This window comes from Typha angustifolia, chromosome 14, assembly GCF_048772165.1.
Source record: "Typha angustifolia cultivar Huaian chromosome 14, ASM4877216v1, whole genome shotgun sequence".
Lineage (NCBI taxonomy): Eukaryota > Viridiplantae > Streptophyta > Magnoliopsida > Poales > Typhaceae > Typha > Typha angustifolia.
In genome coordinates this window covers 9,552,667-9,567,816 of record NC_133252.1, presented here as the reverse complement: position 1 = coordinate 9,567,816, position 15,150 = coordinate 9,552,667, and the positions used below count along the sequence as shown (strand labels likewise).

Below are 15,150 nucleotides of genomic sequence, written 5' to 3'. Positions count from 1 at the left end.
CCACAAATTTAATTATTCATCTTGAGGTGGTCCCTTTTTAAAATATTATACTTAGAATATATATATCGATACAGTATCTTTAGAAATGTTACACCAAATACCTATGTAAGTTCGACGGGCTCCCAAATATAATTGTATGCCTGGTCTTGCAGGTGTCCGATGTAGTTATTTCAGCTCGGCCCTCTATGCAGAAGCTATGGGAACGAGGGAGGCATAGATATGCTTCTCAAATAAAAATATCTCAAATATGTGGATAGAATCGGACTCGCTTGTGCTGATCAATAGACAGGCATTACGAGGGTTTCTTGGACTGTGGAAAATATTGTCGATGATATTATTAAGCTAATTCATAATTATCAAAATTGTAAAGTTACTCATGCTTATAGGAAAGCCAATTATGCTGCTGATTGCTTGACTGAAAAAAATAGGTTGCAAGGGTTTGGGTGTACGTGAGATGACGGTTTCCAACTGAGTTGATTTAGTTTTTAATCTTCTATCCTAATGAAGCTTTTTGTAGCTGTGGTGGCTAACTTAATAAATTTAATTTAAAATTTTTTCATATTTGTTGCACAGGATCTACCACATGGATATTGTGTTTGAAATAAGGACCAAAGTCTTGACATGTATGCATGTTAAAAATTCATTAGGCACGAGAAAGTTTGACAAATTTTCGGTTGGGTTTTTAATATATTATTTTTTTTAAGAGAGGGAAGAATAGAAATATTTTTTAAAAAATATGCTAATGGTAAAAAAAATTCTAAAAATAGAAAAATAGGATATCTATTTTTTTTTTTTACCATTTTCCCCTTTTAATAGAAATAAACAATTAGTTTATAAGAGCCCAACTCGGCTCAGCCAGCCTGATCTCTCACGGGCTAGCGAGCTACAATGAGATAGACTATTCTAGTCCGGCCCGAACATCAATGAACGCTACCGGATTCAATAGCCTTTTGGGTGTAATGAATAGAGGAAATATATATGGGCCTTGGGCCAATTATGCCATGATGGCATATCAAACAATTGCAAGAAAAGGTTGAGATCAAATGTCAATAGTGGGCTATATCTGATATATTCACTTCAACATCGGTCCTCAATAAAAGTCTAGATTAGTGCGTAATTTCTTATGGAACAAAAGAAATTATATCAACCTATTTCACAATTCCACAGGAGTTTAGATCAATCGCGATAGCGTAAATTAAGGGGATGTACGTCTAGATATTATACTTAGTGTCTAAGATATGTCGATCATAGACGATGAACTATCTCAATGGCTTTAGGATGAAGAATTTACTCCATTCCAAATTATATCCAATATTAAAATGGATAAGTTGATATAATGCAACTATGTCTCAAATGGTTCATGTCTGGTTGTTAATTAAAAATAATTAACTATGAGGTTACAGAGCTTATGTATCTTGTTATGCCTCCTATTTTATTATTTTTTATGTATCCAAGTGTATTTTTTGATGATCATAAGCCCATAAACTAATAAACTATAGGCTACACAAAATAATTAGTTCTCTCTATATATATATTGAACAACTAAGTCAATCATCTTATAAATATGCTACACTGAGACCAAAATATGAGCGTATAATAGCTTGATAAGAAAGATATCAAATGTGTATGTTTACCAAATCTATATTATGTTACCCACTTTATCTATAATATATACATATTCTTTCTCGTTATATAACATTTAGATCCGACACTATTTAATTCAGTTAAAACTAGAATTAGATTATCGTAGTCTATATATAGTTAACTTAATATAAGAACGTACGATACTTAATCGTAGACAGACAGTTTAAAGAAAAGGGCGACAGATTAAAAAAAAATGCTACCGTGACAAATTTTTAAATAAAAGTTTGTCAAAAATATATGTAAGCTTAACAATTCTTATATATATATTTTTTTTAGAAAAAAAGAAGCATAGAAAAACAAACCCTAATTTATCAACTTGGAAAATTGAGGTGTATATGAAATTGAATATAAATGGCATATATTTGGGATAATATTTTGTAACACTTATTTTTGGAGAGGAGGGTGGTGGTGTGGTGTGGTGTACCAGCAGTGTATTCGCTGGACTAGCAATTCACACGTGTCAGTCTCCCCTTATAAATCGTGTCATTTTCATATTTCCACAGTCTCAGAAGAAAATGGAGAAGAGAGAGAGCTCTTCTCCATTTTCTTATAAATATTTCTCTGTTCTCTCTATCCAAAAAGAGTGTTAAAGTATAATATATTTGTTAAATATTTTTTAAATCATATTAAATAATTTATACAAAGATAAACATTATCCTTTTGGACCTAATTTTAGTGGCAATTTTGCTAATTATAATATTTAAAAAGGGTTTACTAGCAATTATGTAAATATTTCTACACAATATTACGTAATGAAATCACTAAATTTTAAATCACTCCTATGGTTATGCCTGCATCCAATCTAACCATCCTAAATTACCATTTAGACTAACATAAAATTATTAACTATTTCATCCAAACTTAAGAAAAAAAAAATATAAATTAGCATTAATAAAAAAAATTAAAAAAAAAGAAAAAAGGAAAAAAAAAGAGAGAGAAGCAAGTGAAGTGAGCCCCTCTTCACTCACATGCGTACATTCAAGCTGTCTGATGTAATTAGCATCTGTCTGCTGACATGTAATCCCAATTGCAAAGTGTTCCTATAAACTAATTAATTAAAAAGAAAATCCCAAATTTGCTTAACTACAAATTTACTTCAGCTAATTAAAAAATAGGTTACCTAATACCTATTTCTCTCTCCTCTCCTTCTGCCTTCATCTATTCTATCTTATCCGGTTACTTTAATTAATTATTATCTGCTAAGATATCTATATCAAATATAATCGTTACACCACTACACTGTCAAACAGTAATTTCAGCACAATAGTCATGTTATAAAATACAGACGTTGTACATACTAATATTTTTAATAATTATTATACTATTTATCCCTAAACTAAATAAATATACCTTTATTTTTAAAGCAAAAAAGAAAAAAGAAAAAGAAAAAGAAATAGTAATTAAAAATGTCTCTATGGAGTTGGCGTTGTTTCTATAGAGGGCGAGGCTATATATAATAAAAATGCTTCCAGAATCCAGATGCGTTGCATCTTGCATGTTACTCCAAGGGACTGAGTAGATGTGAGTCATTGTCATGGGGGCCCAGTTGTTTCCTCCAGCCAGATGGGGCCCATCGCAAGAACAAACAAGACCGAAAAGACTACACCGATCTCCATCAGTCCACGTCACCGCTCTTGTTAGTTAACCCTTTTTTTTTCTAATTTTTTAATTTCTAATTAATTCTTAATTTTATTATAGAATATAAAATATTATTCATCAATTCAATTCACGTATTATACCATACACCCGATCTCAAATAAAATATATATTCCTAATTTTCTTCTTTTATATCGCATTAAAGTGGACTTTTTTTATTCTAGTAATTATAAATAGGAACCATATTTTCAGGTGGGAACGAGGACTTATATAAGCAAGCAGCATGTGAACCGCACGTGCCTTTATTTGGCGCATGCGCGTAATCACGTGAAGTGCGCATGTTGTTTTTTTTCTTCTTCTTTGCTGTTTTCCTTCCGACGTAGTAGGTGTATATTCTCATATGCCGAAGTTGATAGAATGGAGGTAGAGAATACCAAGACAAGCGGTTGCTACTGTCTCCTTTTCTTAGTAAGATCTTATCTCTCTATCAAATTAATAAGAGGTTCAGGATTCCAACTTACTTTGAATGTTGTGTCTGTAAATAATTTTGGTAGCACTGGATAGGTGTTAGCTTTGTGTTATTTAGGAACTAGTTTCCAGAGTATTTTGATAGATAGAAGAATGGATATCTCAGTAAGGGGAATTAATTGTTGGTTATATATTTCAAATTCAATTTATTTAATTATTTATCCCAATTATCGATACTTTCCCACGAGAAAGAGTCTGTGACATCGATTAAAACATTTTTATACTTTATACTGCAACAAGATTTGGGGAAGCACTAGATGTACAATAATTTTTCTTTTCTTTTCTTTGGGAGAGGGACAGAAGAGTACAACTCCCCGGAATAACGAGGAATATATTTAAAAGGATTTAGGGGGGGGTGAGTCCATGGGCGTGACAATGACCATAACAGCGACCCATCAGTTAAAAGTTAAAACATATCTTAGTCTAAATTATTAGATTCTGTCAGTTTTACTGTCTGCTTATTAAGTCTAAAGTTGGTTATGCACTCAATCTTATTAAGCAGAGCTGCACAACCAAACAAAGAAAGCTCCAACAATCTAGCAGAAAATAATACTGAGATTAAAATAATCGAATCCAATTACAAGTCAATCCGTATCTTAATCCATGTCACAGTTACATAAACCAAAAGTGGTCCTGGGTTTCATAGATCCAGTCAACTTCTCTGATAGCTTTCATTACTATTTCTCTCTCTCTCTCTCTCTCTCTCTCTCTCTCTCTCTCTCTCTCTCTCCTCTCGCTCTCAAATATTTCTACCGACATATAAATATAACTGCAATATATATTATATAAATATAGACATCACTTATGGGCATGTTTTGTTGAGATAGAGCAAGTACACTGTACCTTATCTCGTAATCTTGGAACTTGCAATGACGAGAAATAAAATCGTAGCCACTGGATAAGAACTGGCAGCTTGATCCGGTCGGCAATCATTTCTGCTACCGAGTAAGGGGAAAGGTGAGGAAAGCTGAGACCTTTTAATTACCTTAAGGTAAGGGCTTCTCTTTCTCCACTTGGGTCCGTCTTATTTTGGTCAATGGAGTAGTACATGTTCTTGCGAGTAGGAGAAAGTCTTCTCTTGCTTTGGATTGAAGTCCCATTTATGCAAAAAAAAATAGATGAATTTTCGCAATAAAACTGAGAGGTTTAGGAAATCTCGTCGGTGGTTGAGGTTGAACTCTGTGTCGCCGCTTGTTCTTGTCGTAATCTTTTGCGGAAAATTTGATGCTGGCTTGGCGAGAATTTGGGATTCGGTTAATAGGGTTTATGACTCCGGTGGGATTTTGGTGATAAAAATTTGATCTTGGGTTATGGAATCTCCCGCTTCTTCATGTGTCTGTCGAGGGTTTCAGATTATTTGGTGGTGATATGATTTCTGAGTTTCTTCTTCTTCTTCCTTTTTATGAGTTTGGCCATTGTATGAACATGAGGTTGTTGGTTAATGTGGTTGTGAAGTGAGAAAGATTGGATCTTGTCTGGAGATTTCCCTTCACCTTCAAATTTCTTCTTCTTCTTCTTCTTGTTCTTGTTGTTGTTCTTTTAATGAAAAACAACTAAAAAGACTTAACGTTGGTTATTGCGGCTTGGCTCTTCAATTTGGAATCCACTGTGGTCTTTTCTCTTGGGATTTAGAGTATAGGACAAACTCACTATTTTAGTCTCTTTGTAGTTCTGAGAAGTGTCATCAATCTCATTCCATCATGCCTCTCTCAGAGCTCTATCTGAAGGCGATGAAATCTAAGCCCGAGAACACAACTTCTTCCAAGATGCCCAATTTCTCACTTGATCCACTTTCCATGTAAGTTGCACCTTTCAATTTTGTTCTCAAATTCAATTAACTTCTCTGCTGTTCTTTGTATTGAGTGCTTCATTTTTAGTTCGTTTGGTAAAGTTTATTTGGACGTTTGTTTTTGTATACAATGAAGGTCTGATAATGATTTCGCGGAGCTACTATGGGAGAATGGCCAAATTGTAATGCATGGTCATTCCAGTAAGCCTAGGAAGAGTTTGGCTACTGCTTCTGACCTCTTGACTGCTCAACATGATGATATGGTCCCATGGATAAATTATCCTATCGAAGAAACTCTTCGAAACGAACAGCTTCAGAGCGATTTCTGCTCGGAGTTCTTGGAAGAATTCTCCGGGGCCAATCTTGATAGCAATCTCTCTGCCCGTGCAGATAGAAATGGCGGCTTGGGTCAAGAAATTAGGGAATTAAACAATGTGGAACATGAGAACGCTTCCAAAGCGCTTACGGAGTCGAGAATTCCCGACACCGGAACCGGAGTTAATAGTAAGTCCCGGTTATTAGGTCCCTGCATGGAATCGCCAAAGACAAGGTTGCAGAACCAAAATTTGGCAACTTCCAGGCCAGCACGACCAACTGCAAACTCGGGGAACTTCTCTCTTTTCTCAAGACCCTTCACTGTTTCCACGGCCAATCTTCGTATTGATGATAGATTGAGAAGCAATGAGAAGACGTCCGCGCCAGTAGATAGCAACTCTATGGAGTCTACAATGATCGAGTCAAGTAGTAGAATTAAAAGTGTCATAGGTACTCAAGAACAATCAACTTCAGTTCTCTCCAAGTTGGAGTTGCAAGCGTGCAAGAAACCTCAGAATGAGCAATTGGAGGCTATCCGTGAAGAGGATACAACACCTGGGAAGGACAATAAGAGCAAGATCAATGTCCGCAGCTCCGCAGCCAGTGTGGTCTTAAAAAAGCAGGAAACTGGGAAGGTTCATGAAGCCATGGTTACATCTTCCTCTGTGTGTTCAGTCAACAGTGCTGGAAGTGATCTCAAATCCAGAGGAAAGAGGAAAATTCCTGAAGGGGACGAATCTAGCAGCTATCAAAGCGAAGTAAGTCTGTGATAAGAAAAGATACAGATGATCTATCAGCTGGGTTGCTGAGTTTCTTTTGCTATAAACCCTTTCAAGTTTGAACTATTGATTGGCAGGATCTTGAAGATGAGTTGGCATGCAAAAGGAAACGCACAGCTTCACGAGGCACAGGTGCAAAGAGAAGCCGAGCTGCGGAAGTACATAATATGTCTGAAAGAGTAAGGAACTTGCTCGCACTATATTTCTGTGTTTCTTCATTTCTCGACTGATAACTTATATGCGGTACGCCATTTTTCTTTCGTCGGCGTTAGAGGAGGAGGGACAGGATCAACGAGAAGATGCGTGCACTACAAGAACTTATACCTAATTGTAACAAGGTGTACTCCTTTCTCCTTTTACTATCAATCTTTGCTATTGCAGAAGGTGAAATTATTAGTTTCTATAACTCAAGTTCACATCTTTTGAAGACGGACAAGGCTTCAATGCTCGAAGAGGCCATTGAGTATCTTAAAACGCTTCAGCTACAAGTTCAGGTAAAGGATTTCATTCTATGGCTACAATTTACTTTTGCTTCTGACCTGACCTACAATTAAAAGGAGCATGATTCTCAATGCAGATCATGTCCATGGGGAGTGGGATATACATGCCTCCAATGATGCTATCTCCAGGAATGCCGCATATGCGTGCTCCATGCATGCCTCATTTCTCACCGATGGGGATGGGAATGGGGATGGGAATGGGATATGGGATGGGGATGTATGACATGAATGCTTCCTGCCCTATCATGCCTGTTCCTCCTATGCCTGGGCTGCAGTTCGCTTGCCCTCCGATTCCTGGACCGCAGATGCATGGGATCCATGGATCTCTAAATCCTCAAATGTTTGGAATGCCTAGGCCACCTCCAGTTGATTCTGCAGCAGGCCCTATTGCTAAGACAAACTCAGTGCCTGAAGTTAGAATTCCAACGACTGATCCGGTGTCATCCTCAGACGTCGCGGTGCCGTCAGCGTCTGCAGATCAGCAGGAACGCAAAAACTTGACAACATTATAGAGATCAATAATGGATAGCGTACAACTTTGAGAACATCTTGTAAAGTTTTACATATACACAATTAACCCTCATCTACTCTTTTTAGTTCAATGCAATCTTACTGGCTCGTTGGCCCGAGAGTTATGTCCCTAATAAAAGTTGGCATGATCCAAAAGCTTCTTTTCGAACCGCATTTGTTTTTTTGGTTTGAAAAGGCTGGTTGAATGAGTCCTATTTGTTTGAGATCTTTGCCATCTTGGTGTTTCAGTAAGAGTATCAAATTCCTTGCTGGTTAGAGGGGAGCAATTATGGCCTTGCAGATGCCAGGGGAAGTGGTCTCTTCCTTAATGTGATGAATATAATTGTTGTTCTCAACTTGGATATTTAGTTGGCAGTTCTTATTAATGATCATTTATCAACCACTAGTTAGTATATATATATATTATATATATATATATATATATCCACGTAATATTAGATAAAAATCTTGGTGTGGTCTGTTGGGTTCTCTCTTTAAAATATGGATTTGAGAATTTTTTTTCCCAACAATCATTTGTTACTACTTTATGAGATGAAAACATGCTGATAATTTGAACTGCGCGCACAGACAATTTATCCTTGAAAACATTATGCTTTTCACAACAATCAGTTTTGCCACAATTTACAAGGGTACGGAGCAAGTACCAAACCAGCGTCACACTATCAACAATACAAATGTTGTCTTGATAGACCTACAAGCACTGAACACATAAAAAGAGAACAGAAACACACCATTTGAAATATCCAACAAAAAAATAAAATAAAATAGAACGAAAACGATATGGTGATTTAAATGTTTTACTTACGCTTTGTCTATTGCGCTTACCATATGGCAGACTCATCAGCAGCAATTAAAGAACCGGGGATCTTATGCATGCAAGATATGCCACACAACATCCTGTCCTGTTTGTTGTAGATAACAATGATTGCTTTAGAGATGAGTCTTTCCCGCTGTCGGTTATTTCACTTTGATGTCATTCTTATCCCCTGCCGACATGGTCTTCGAGCTTGGTGATTTACCGATTATTGCTTTCTTCACTTTTACGATCGAATGCTTTACTTTGGATATAATGTTGTTCGAATGACGCTGAGAAGGCTTAACAGGAGCATCCTGTTTGGCTGCTGTCTCTCTGTCTTTCTTTGCAACATCACTATCCTTGGAGGGTTCAACTGAGTTTGTCTCAATAAGTTTTTCAGTCTCTTCATTGTCTTCTACAGCTTCTTTATGTTTCTCAGCCCCCTCTGCACCATCAGTTGATTCTAAGAATGCAGCAGGGGTGTTCCTTTCCTTCACATCAACCTCTTTTGCTATCTCCACTGGATCCAGAGTGTCAACCTTGTTTCCATCATCTAATTCAGCACATTCAGAAGTTTTTGCTTCATTGTTCTTCTTCACATCAACTAATTCATCACCTTCAGATATTTTCTCTTCCTGAGGTGCAACTTCAGCAGCAGGTGCAACATCTGAATCGTTAGCGGTGATGTCCAGAGTTGTGCTATGATCTTCAGAATCTTTCTTCTCCTCAGATGAAATCTTGGCAACTTCAGTAGCTGTATCAACTGCTGAAGCATCTACCAAAGTTGTCTTGGCATCCTTCGAAATCTCATCCGTTGTCTCCTTAACAATTTCACTACTTTCAGATGTCTTCTCTTTTCCTCCAGTTGAAATTTCAGCAACATTAGTAGGAGCATCAAGATTTTTAGAGATTTCCTCTTGACCTTCTACATGCTCATCATCCTTTTTCTCTCCAAGAAGGACTGCCTCTTCAGAGGCCTTCACAGAAGTTGCCTCCTCATCTTTTGAACTCTCATCCTTAATCTCCTTAACACTTTCAGTACACTCAGAAATCTTCTCTTCTCCCGGTGAAGATTCAACTTCTACAGAAGAAGAAGCATCAGGATTTTTAGAGATTTCCTCTAGACCTTCTAGCTTCTCATCTTTCTTCTCCAAATCCATGACAGCCTCTTCAGAGGCCTTTGTCTCAACAATATCAGAACTTTCACAGATCTTCACTTCTTCGGCTGAAGCTTCAATGACTATCGCAGACGCATCAAGAGTAGTCTCATCATCCTTTGAGCTCTCATCCTTTGTCTCCTTAACAATTTCAGTACTTTCAGATGTCTTCTCTCCATTTGAAACTTCAGCAACAATAGTGGGAGCATCAAGATTTCTAGAGATTTCCTCTTGACCTTCTGACACGGCCTCTTCAGAGGCCTTTGTTGTCTCCTCATCATTCAAGCTCTCATCCTTTGTCTCAACAATATCAGAACTTTCACAGTTCTTCACTTCTTCGGCTGAAGCTTCAATGACTATCGCAGACGCATCAAGAGTAGTCTCATCATCCTTTGAGCTCTCATCCTTTGTCTCCTTAACAATTTCAGTACTTTCAGATGTCTTCTCTCCATTTGGAACTTCAGCAACAATAGTGGGAGCATCAAGATTTCTAGAGATTTCCTCTTGACCTTCTGACACGGCCTCTTCAGAGGCCTTTGTTGTCTTCTCATCATTCAAGCTCTCATCCTTTGTCTCAACAATCTCAGAACTTTCATAGATCTTCCCTTCTTCGGCTGAAGCTTCAACGACTATCGCAGACGCATCAAGAGTAGTCTCATCATCCTTTGAGCTCTCATCCTTTGTCTCCTTAACAATTTCAGTACTTTCAGATGTCTTCTCTCCATTTGGAACTTCAGCAACAATAGTGGGAGCATCAAGATTTCTAGAGATTTCCTCTTGACCTTCTGACACGGCCTCTTCAGAGGCCTTTGTTGTCTTCTCATCATTCAAGCTCTCATCCTTTGTCTCAACAATCTCAGAACTTTCATAGATCTTCCCTTCTTCGGCTGAAGCTTCAACGACTATCGCAGACGCATCAAGAGTAGTCTCATCATCCTTTGAGCTCTCATCCTTTGTCTCCTTAACAATTTCAGTACTTTCAGATGTCTTCTCTCCATTTGAAACTTCAGCAACAATAGTATGAGCATCAAGATTTTTAGAGATTTCCTCTTGACCTTCTGAAACTGCCTCTTCAGAGGCCTTCACAGAAATTTTCTCATGATCATCCTTCGAACTCTCATCCTTTATCTCTTTAACAATTTCAGTACACTCAGAAGTCTTCTCTTGCCCAGTTAAAGATTCAACAACTGCAATAGAAGCATCAGCAGTTGCGGAGATTTCCTCTTGACTTTCTAAATTTTCATCTTTCTTCTCCAAATCCTGGACAGCCTCTTCAGAGGCCTTCGCTGTCTTCTCGTCATTCAAGCTCTCATCCTTTCTCTCAACAACCTCAGAACCTTCAGAAGTCTTCTCTTCTACCGTTGAAGCTTCAACGACTATAGCTGAAGCATCAAGAGTTGTCTCATCATCCTTTGTCTCCTTAAAAGGTTCAGCACCTTCAGGAGTCTTCTCGTCCTCATTTGAAGCTGCAGCAATATCCAGACCTCCTAAATTCTCATCCTTTTTCTCTTCAACCAGGACAGCGTCTTCAGAAGCCTTTACCTCCTCTGAAGGAACCTCAGGAACTTGTAAACCAACTGCACTAGCATTAATTTTGTCTTCAGTGATCAAAATTGGCTCTTCATCTTTCATACTATTTTCCTGCTTCTCTTCTTCAATTGTATGCTCAGGATTCCCATTCTCCTTAGCAGTTCCGGTAACCGGAGTGATATCGGTTACCTCACTGAGACCTGCGGTAGCAGAAGGATCAGAAATTACATCTCCTGTGGGCACTTCTTTCACTGGCTCTTCAACCTTATCGACCTCTTTCGGAGCATCTACTGAGTCAGCAACAGGAATTTCTTCAACTGCCTTACATTCAGCTGCATCAGCAACTGTTTCCTTTGAACTTTCAATTGCAACAGCCTCCTCAACCTTTTTATTTTCATCTTCAATCTTTGATGGGCTATTATCCTCTTTCAAAGCATCAAAACTTGCTTTGTCCTCAACTACAAGTTCTTTACCATTGAATGTCTCTGTGCTCCTATTTTCAGTATACGCTGATGGTAACTCCTCCAACTTGGTTTCTGTTTCTGAAGCTGGAGTTGGAACAGCAGGAATCTCACTGACTTCTTCATTTTGTGCCTCTATAGCACCTGATATCTTTTCAGTGTTCTTTGATTCGTCGTCGGTAATAATCTTAGGTGTTGGCTCTGGGGGAGTGGAGATGTTGATTTCTTCTTTCACTCCATTAACAGCATGAACTTCTGAATCAGGGGCTTTAGAATTTTCTTCTGGTGCAGTCATGACCTCAACCACAAACTTATCTTCCAGGTTTTGTTCTGATTTAGTTACAACTGTTTCAGTCACTTCTGCAGTATCCAATTTGGTGATTGCGTCCTTATCAGTAACTTCCTGATTGACCACTTCCTTCTCCTCGACAGCCTGCATGCATTTCATAAAAGGGTCACTGCCAAAAAATGAAGCTTCTGACATATGAAATGGTGCCAAAAGAACACAAAAAGTAAATGTATGATTTTATAGAATTGCATTACAAAACTACTAATAACTGGCAATATCTTGTTCAATATAAAGACATTTGGGTGTTCTCTAATCAGTAGCATGTAACCTGCAGTCCTGGACACACTAAGTTTTAGACTTTTGGACAGGAAGATAGAGAAAATGTATCCTTCTGATGTTTCTGAAAAGTGTTAGTGCTCTGCTTCTGATGTTTCTGAAAAGTGTTAGTGCTCTGCAGTACTTTTGGTCTGATTGCAGTTAAAACTGAACATTATGATACAGTATAAGACTTCTTATCCTCAGTAATTTCTTTTGATCACTATCCTAAAACTAGACCTGCAACTTGAGATACCAAATGAGTTCACAAATCTCTTAACTAATTGGGCCTGTTTGAATAAAAAAAAAATTAACACTACTTATTTTGGTTCTTGATTCCAAATCATAAAATCCGCGATGATGGACTGGCTTGGATGCTGTTGTTTCGATTACTCGTTATCTGTTATTGGCACCATTATCATAATCTTCCAAATATTTTCCCAATCATATTGGGTTTGCCAAACAACTCATTCTATTAAATAGATTGTCAAAAGTCTATTATTCCCTCACTCTTGCCCTCTTCTCCTTTAACAAATTTGTGGGCTCAGTTTATTAAAATTGAAATCAAAAGTTGTGTGAAACTTGTCCTTTAACAAAAAGATTTGTTGATAAGATGCAATAAAGGAGTTATTGTTAGTCCTTATTTGCAAGTTTATTTTTTCCAAAAACATATAAGATAAAAAGGGTAAGCATCTTTCCTCATAACTTGCCACTTTATTTGGTGAAAGACTAAAGTAAAGTTACTCCCAGAACTTGGCAGCAAACAAGAAAAAGATGATTGAAGGCAAAAATAAATCATAGTCGAATTCATGAACTTCAGAAAACTTTCTCAAAGTTTCTACCTGTTTTCAGGTGGAAAGGATCTAACTATCTGCATGATTCTTGAATACAAAGGATAGGATATTAATCTACTCTGTAGCAAACTCAAAGATGATGAAGAAAAGATTAGATCTTTCCCACTTCAAATGATCTTATCAACACCACTTCCTTTCGCATGCCATGATATCCCATGCAAAACAATTAGGATTAAGTTTATGGAAATTTTACGTACCGCATCTCTTGCTTGATCTGCAGGTGATGACTTAGAATCCATCGAGGAGAGACCAACTGCTTCAAATCTGCACTTCTCTTTGGCTCTCAGTCTCAGAGTTTGTGAGCAAGGGGGGAGAGAGGAAAGGGTGGAAGGAAGAGCAGAGCAAAAGTAGAGATGGATTAATTAGAGCTCTCCCACTGTGTTGCAGAAGAAAAACAACCACAAGCCCAGCTAGGAAAACTGCAGGTCATGAGCTGGCATGAGATGAATGCTGATGCACACCCCCTACAAAGGCAAGCTTTTAATATAAAATTTGGAAGAAAAGAAAGAAAAAAAAAAGAAAAAAAATATTTGAGGGGCTCACACAACACACATACACACACACACACACACCACCTTCTCTATTAAAGCATGTACACTCTGTCTTTCTGCACAGGCCCAAAAGATTGCAGGGAACTTTCCTATCTCAAATGGTGAGTTTCCTTCTATAAGTGGCAGAGAGAGAGAAAGAGAGAAAGAAAGAAAGAAAGAAAGAAAGAAAAGTGTATCTGTTTTTATGTTTGGAATGCCATGAGGAAATACAGGTAGGATTCTGGGATGATGGGGCTCTCTGGCTTTTGTAGGTAAAGGGGTGTTCATGAGTGTGGCATGGACACATGGGTGATCATTGGAGCCTGCAAGGCAGCATCCAAGGGTGGTAAAAGATTATCTTTTTTAGGACACCGTATAACTGTCTATTGTGATAGAGGTCATGTGTTTGATTCTCTCCGTAAACACTAAGATTAATATTTAATAGATTTTTCATGAGTTTTCTACCGAACTAATCATGTTACGGACCTTTTCTTTTTTATCGAAACAGATCATATGCTAAAACTTAATATCAAAAGGGATTTATTTCGCTGTAGTTGTTAGTAAAATATTGATATGATCAGCAATTAATTTTAGACTAGAAACAACAATAATTTTAATATTTATATTTATAAATTAATGAGAAAAAATGTTAATCTTATCAGCAGTTAATATATGTAAAATGCTGAACTTATCGACAATTCATTTAGAATTATTTAAATAAAATGCTGACATATTCACCTAAATCTATTTTAGTTTTTTTTTCTTGTTGCCACTAATAAACTTATGAAGATATTGAACTTGTAGCATTACCTCTTCTTAGAAAAATGTTGATAATTTCAGCATTTAACTTACATACAATAAAGAGGGGTAGTTTTATTTTAGTAAAAGAAGTTTGGAAAATGGCTAGTTTGGTTAATAGCTAGATTTTTCCTATCAATATGCCCATAATTTATAAAAGAAAATGTAAATTTATTCATATCATCATGTACAATTTAGTCTTGTTATGAATAATAGCTCCTTAGTTTGCAATTCTATCTTTACTTGAGCATAGTTCCTATAAAATAATGAGCAATGATTCAGTACTATCATCAATACATTGTTGAAATAAGCATATATTCTTAGACCTACCAAGGACTAAATTGACATTTTACTAACTCCCAAAATTAAGCAATAGTTTCTTTGGGTAACCCTTTGAAAAAAAGAAAAGATCATTGTTTTATTTGGTGTGGAGAGGAGAGGATTAACTAACAAGGAACCATAATATAGAAGAAAATAAGTAAATTATTTTACTCTTAAAAGGTGAAGGGATGATCAAAATACATTAGCTCATTTATCAGTCAGTATTGAATTATTTGTCGAAATAATAGGGTTAGTTCTCTATAAATATGTAATACGACGGATTTTCATATTAAACTGAAAGTTTAGGTAGATACATGTATAAAGAAAATGATCAAAGCCATTATTAAGATTAAGATTAAGATCCATATTTATTGATCTCATGTTTGTTTATTTTTGTTTCTCTTTTCAAATTTCTCC

The 15,150-nt window shown here is 36.8% G+C and overlaps 2 protein-coding genes across 5 annotated transcripts; one reads left to right on the top strand and one right to left on the bottom strand.

Annotated features, from left to right (window-relative positions):
- Window positions 1–4,601: 4,601 nt before the first annotated feature.
- On the top strand, window positions 4,602–7,777 carry LOC140776649 (transcription factor PHYTOCHROME INTERACTING FACTOR-LIKE 15-like). 4 transcript variants are annotated; one of them, XM_073120424.1, is made up of 6 exons: window positions 4,602–4,759; window positions 5,482–5,566; window positions 5,694–6,630; window positions 6,729–6,830; window positions 6,924–7,145; window positions 7,229–7,777. In XM_073120424.1, exons 2-6 carry the CDS (start codon window positions 5,499–5,501, stop codon window positions 7,661–7,663), a joined length of 1,764 nt encoding a protein of 587 aa, XP_072976525.1. In that variant the 5' UTR covers window positions 4,602–4,759; window positions 5,482–5,498; the 3' UTR covers window positions 7,664–7,777. The 4 variants fall into 4 exon arrangements, with proteins under 4 accessions (XP_072976525.1, XP_072976526.1, XP_072976524.1 ...); XM_073120425.1 differs by having other exon boundaries at window positions 4,611–4,725; XM_073120426.1 differs by lacking the exon at window positions 4,602–4,759 and having other exon boundaries at window positions 4,770–5,566; window positions 6,924–6,989; window positions 7,080–7,145.
- Window positions 7,778–8,253: 476 nt separating this feature from the next.
- LOC140775475 (uncharacterized) lies at window positions 8,254–13,853 on the bottom strand. The gene is made up of 3 exons (XM_073118794.1): window positions 13,660–13,853; window positions 13,282–13,548; window positions 8,254–12,059 (listed from the first exon to the last, which is right to left on the bottom strand). The coding sequence occupies exons 2-3, from the start codon at window positions 13,321–13,323 to the stop codon at window positions 8,640–8,642; spliced, it is 3,462 nt and encodes a 1,153-aa protein (XP_072974895.1). The 5' UTR covers window positions 13,324–13,548; window positions 13,660–13,853; the 3' UTR covers window positions 8,254–8,639.
- Window positions 13,854–15,150: the final 1,297 nt, after the last annotated feature.

Excerpts from the sequence above, each read along its gene's own strand:
- LOC140776649 (XM_073120423.1), top strand. The coding sequence starts at position 5,469 with ATGCCTCTCTCAGAGCTCTATCTGAAGGCGATGAAATCTAAGCCCGAG. Across the intron at positions 6,631-6,728 it reads CTAGCAGCTATCAAAGCGAA|GATCTTGAAGATGAGTTGGC; the intron begins GTAAGTCTGTGA and ends ATTGATTGGCAG. Across the intron at positions 6,831-6,923 it reads TACATAATATGTCTGAAAGA|AGGAGGAGGGACAGGATCAA; the intron begins GTAAGGAACTTG and ends CGTCGGCGTTAG.
- LOC140775475 (XM_073118794.1), bottom strand. The coding sequence starts at position 13,323 with ATGGATTCTAAGTCATCACCTGCAGATCAAGCAAGAGATGCG. Across the intron at positions 12,060-13,281 it reads CAGATCAAGCAAGAGATGCG|GCTGTCGAGGAGAAGGAAGT; the intron begins GTACGTAAAATT and ends AAATGCATGCAG.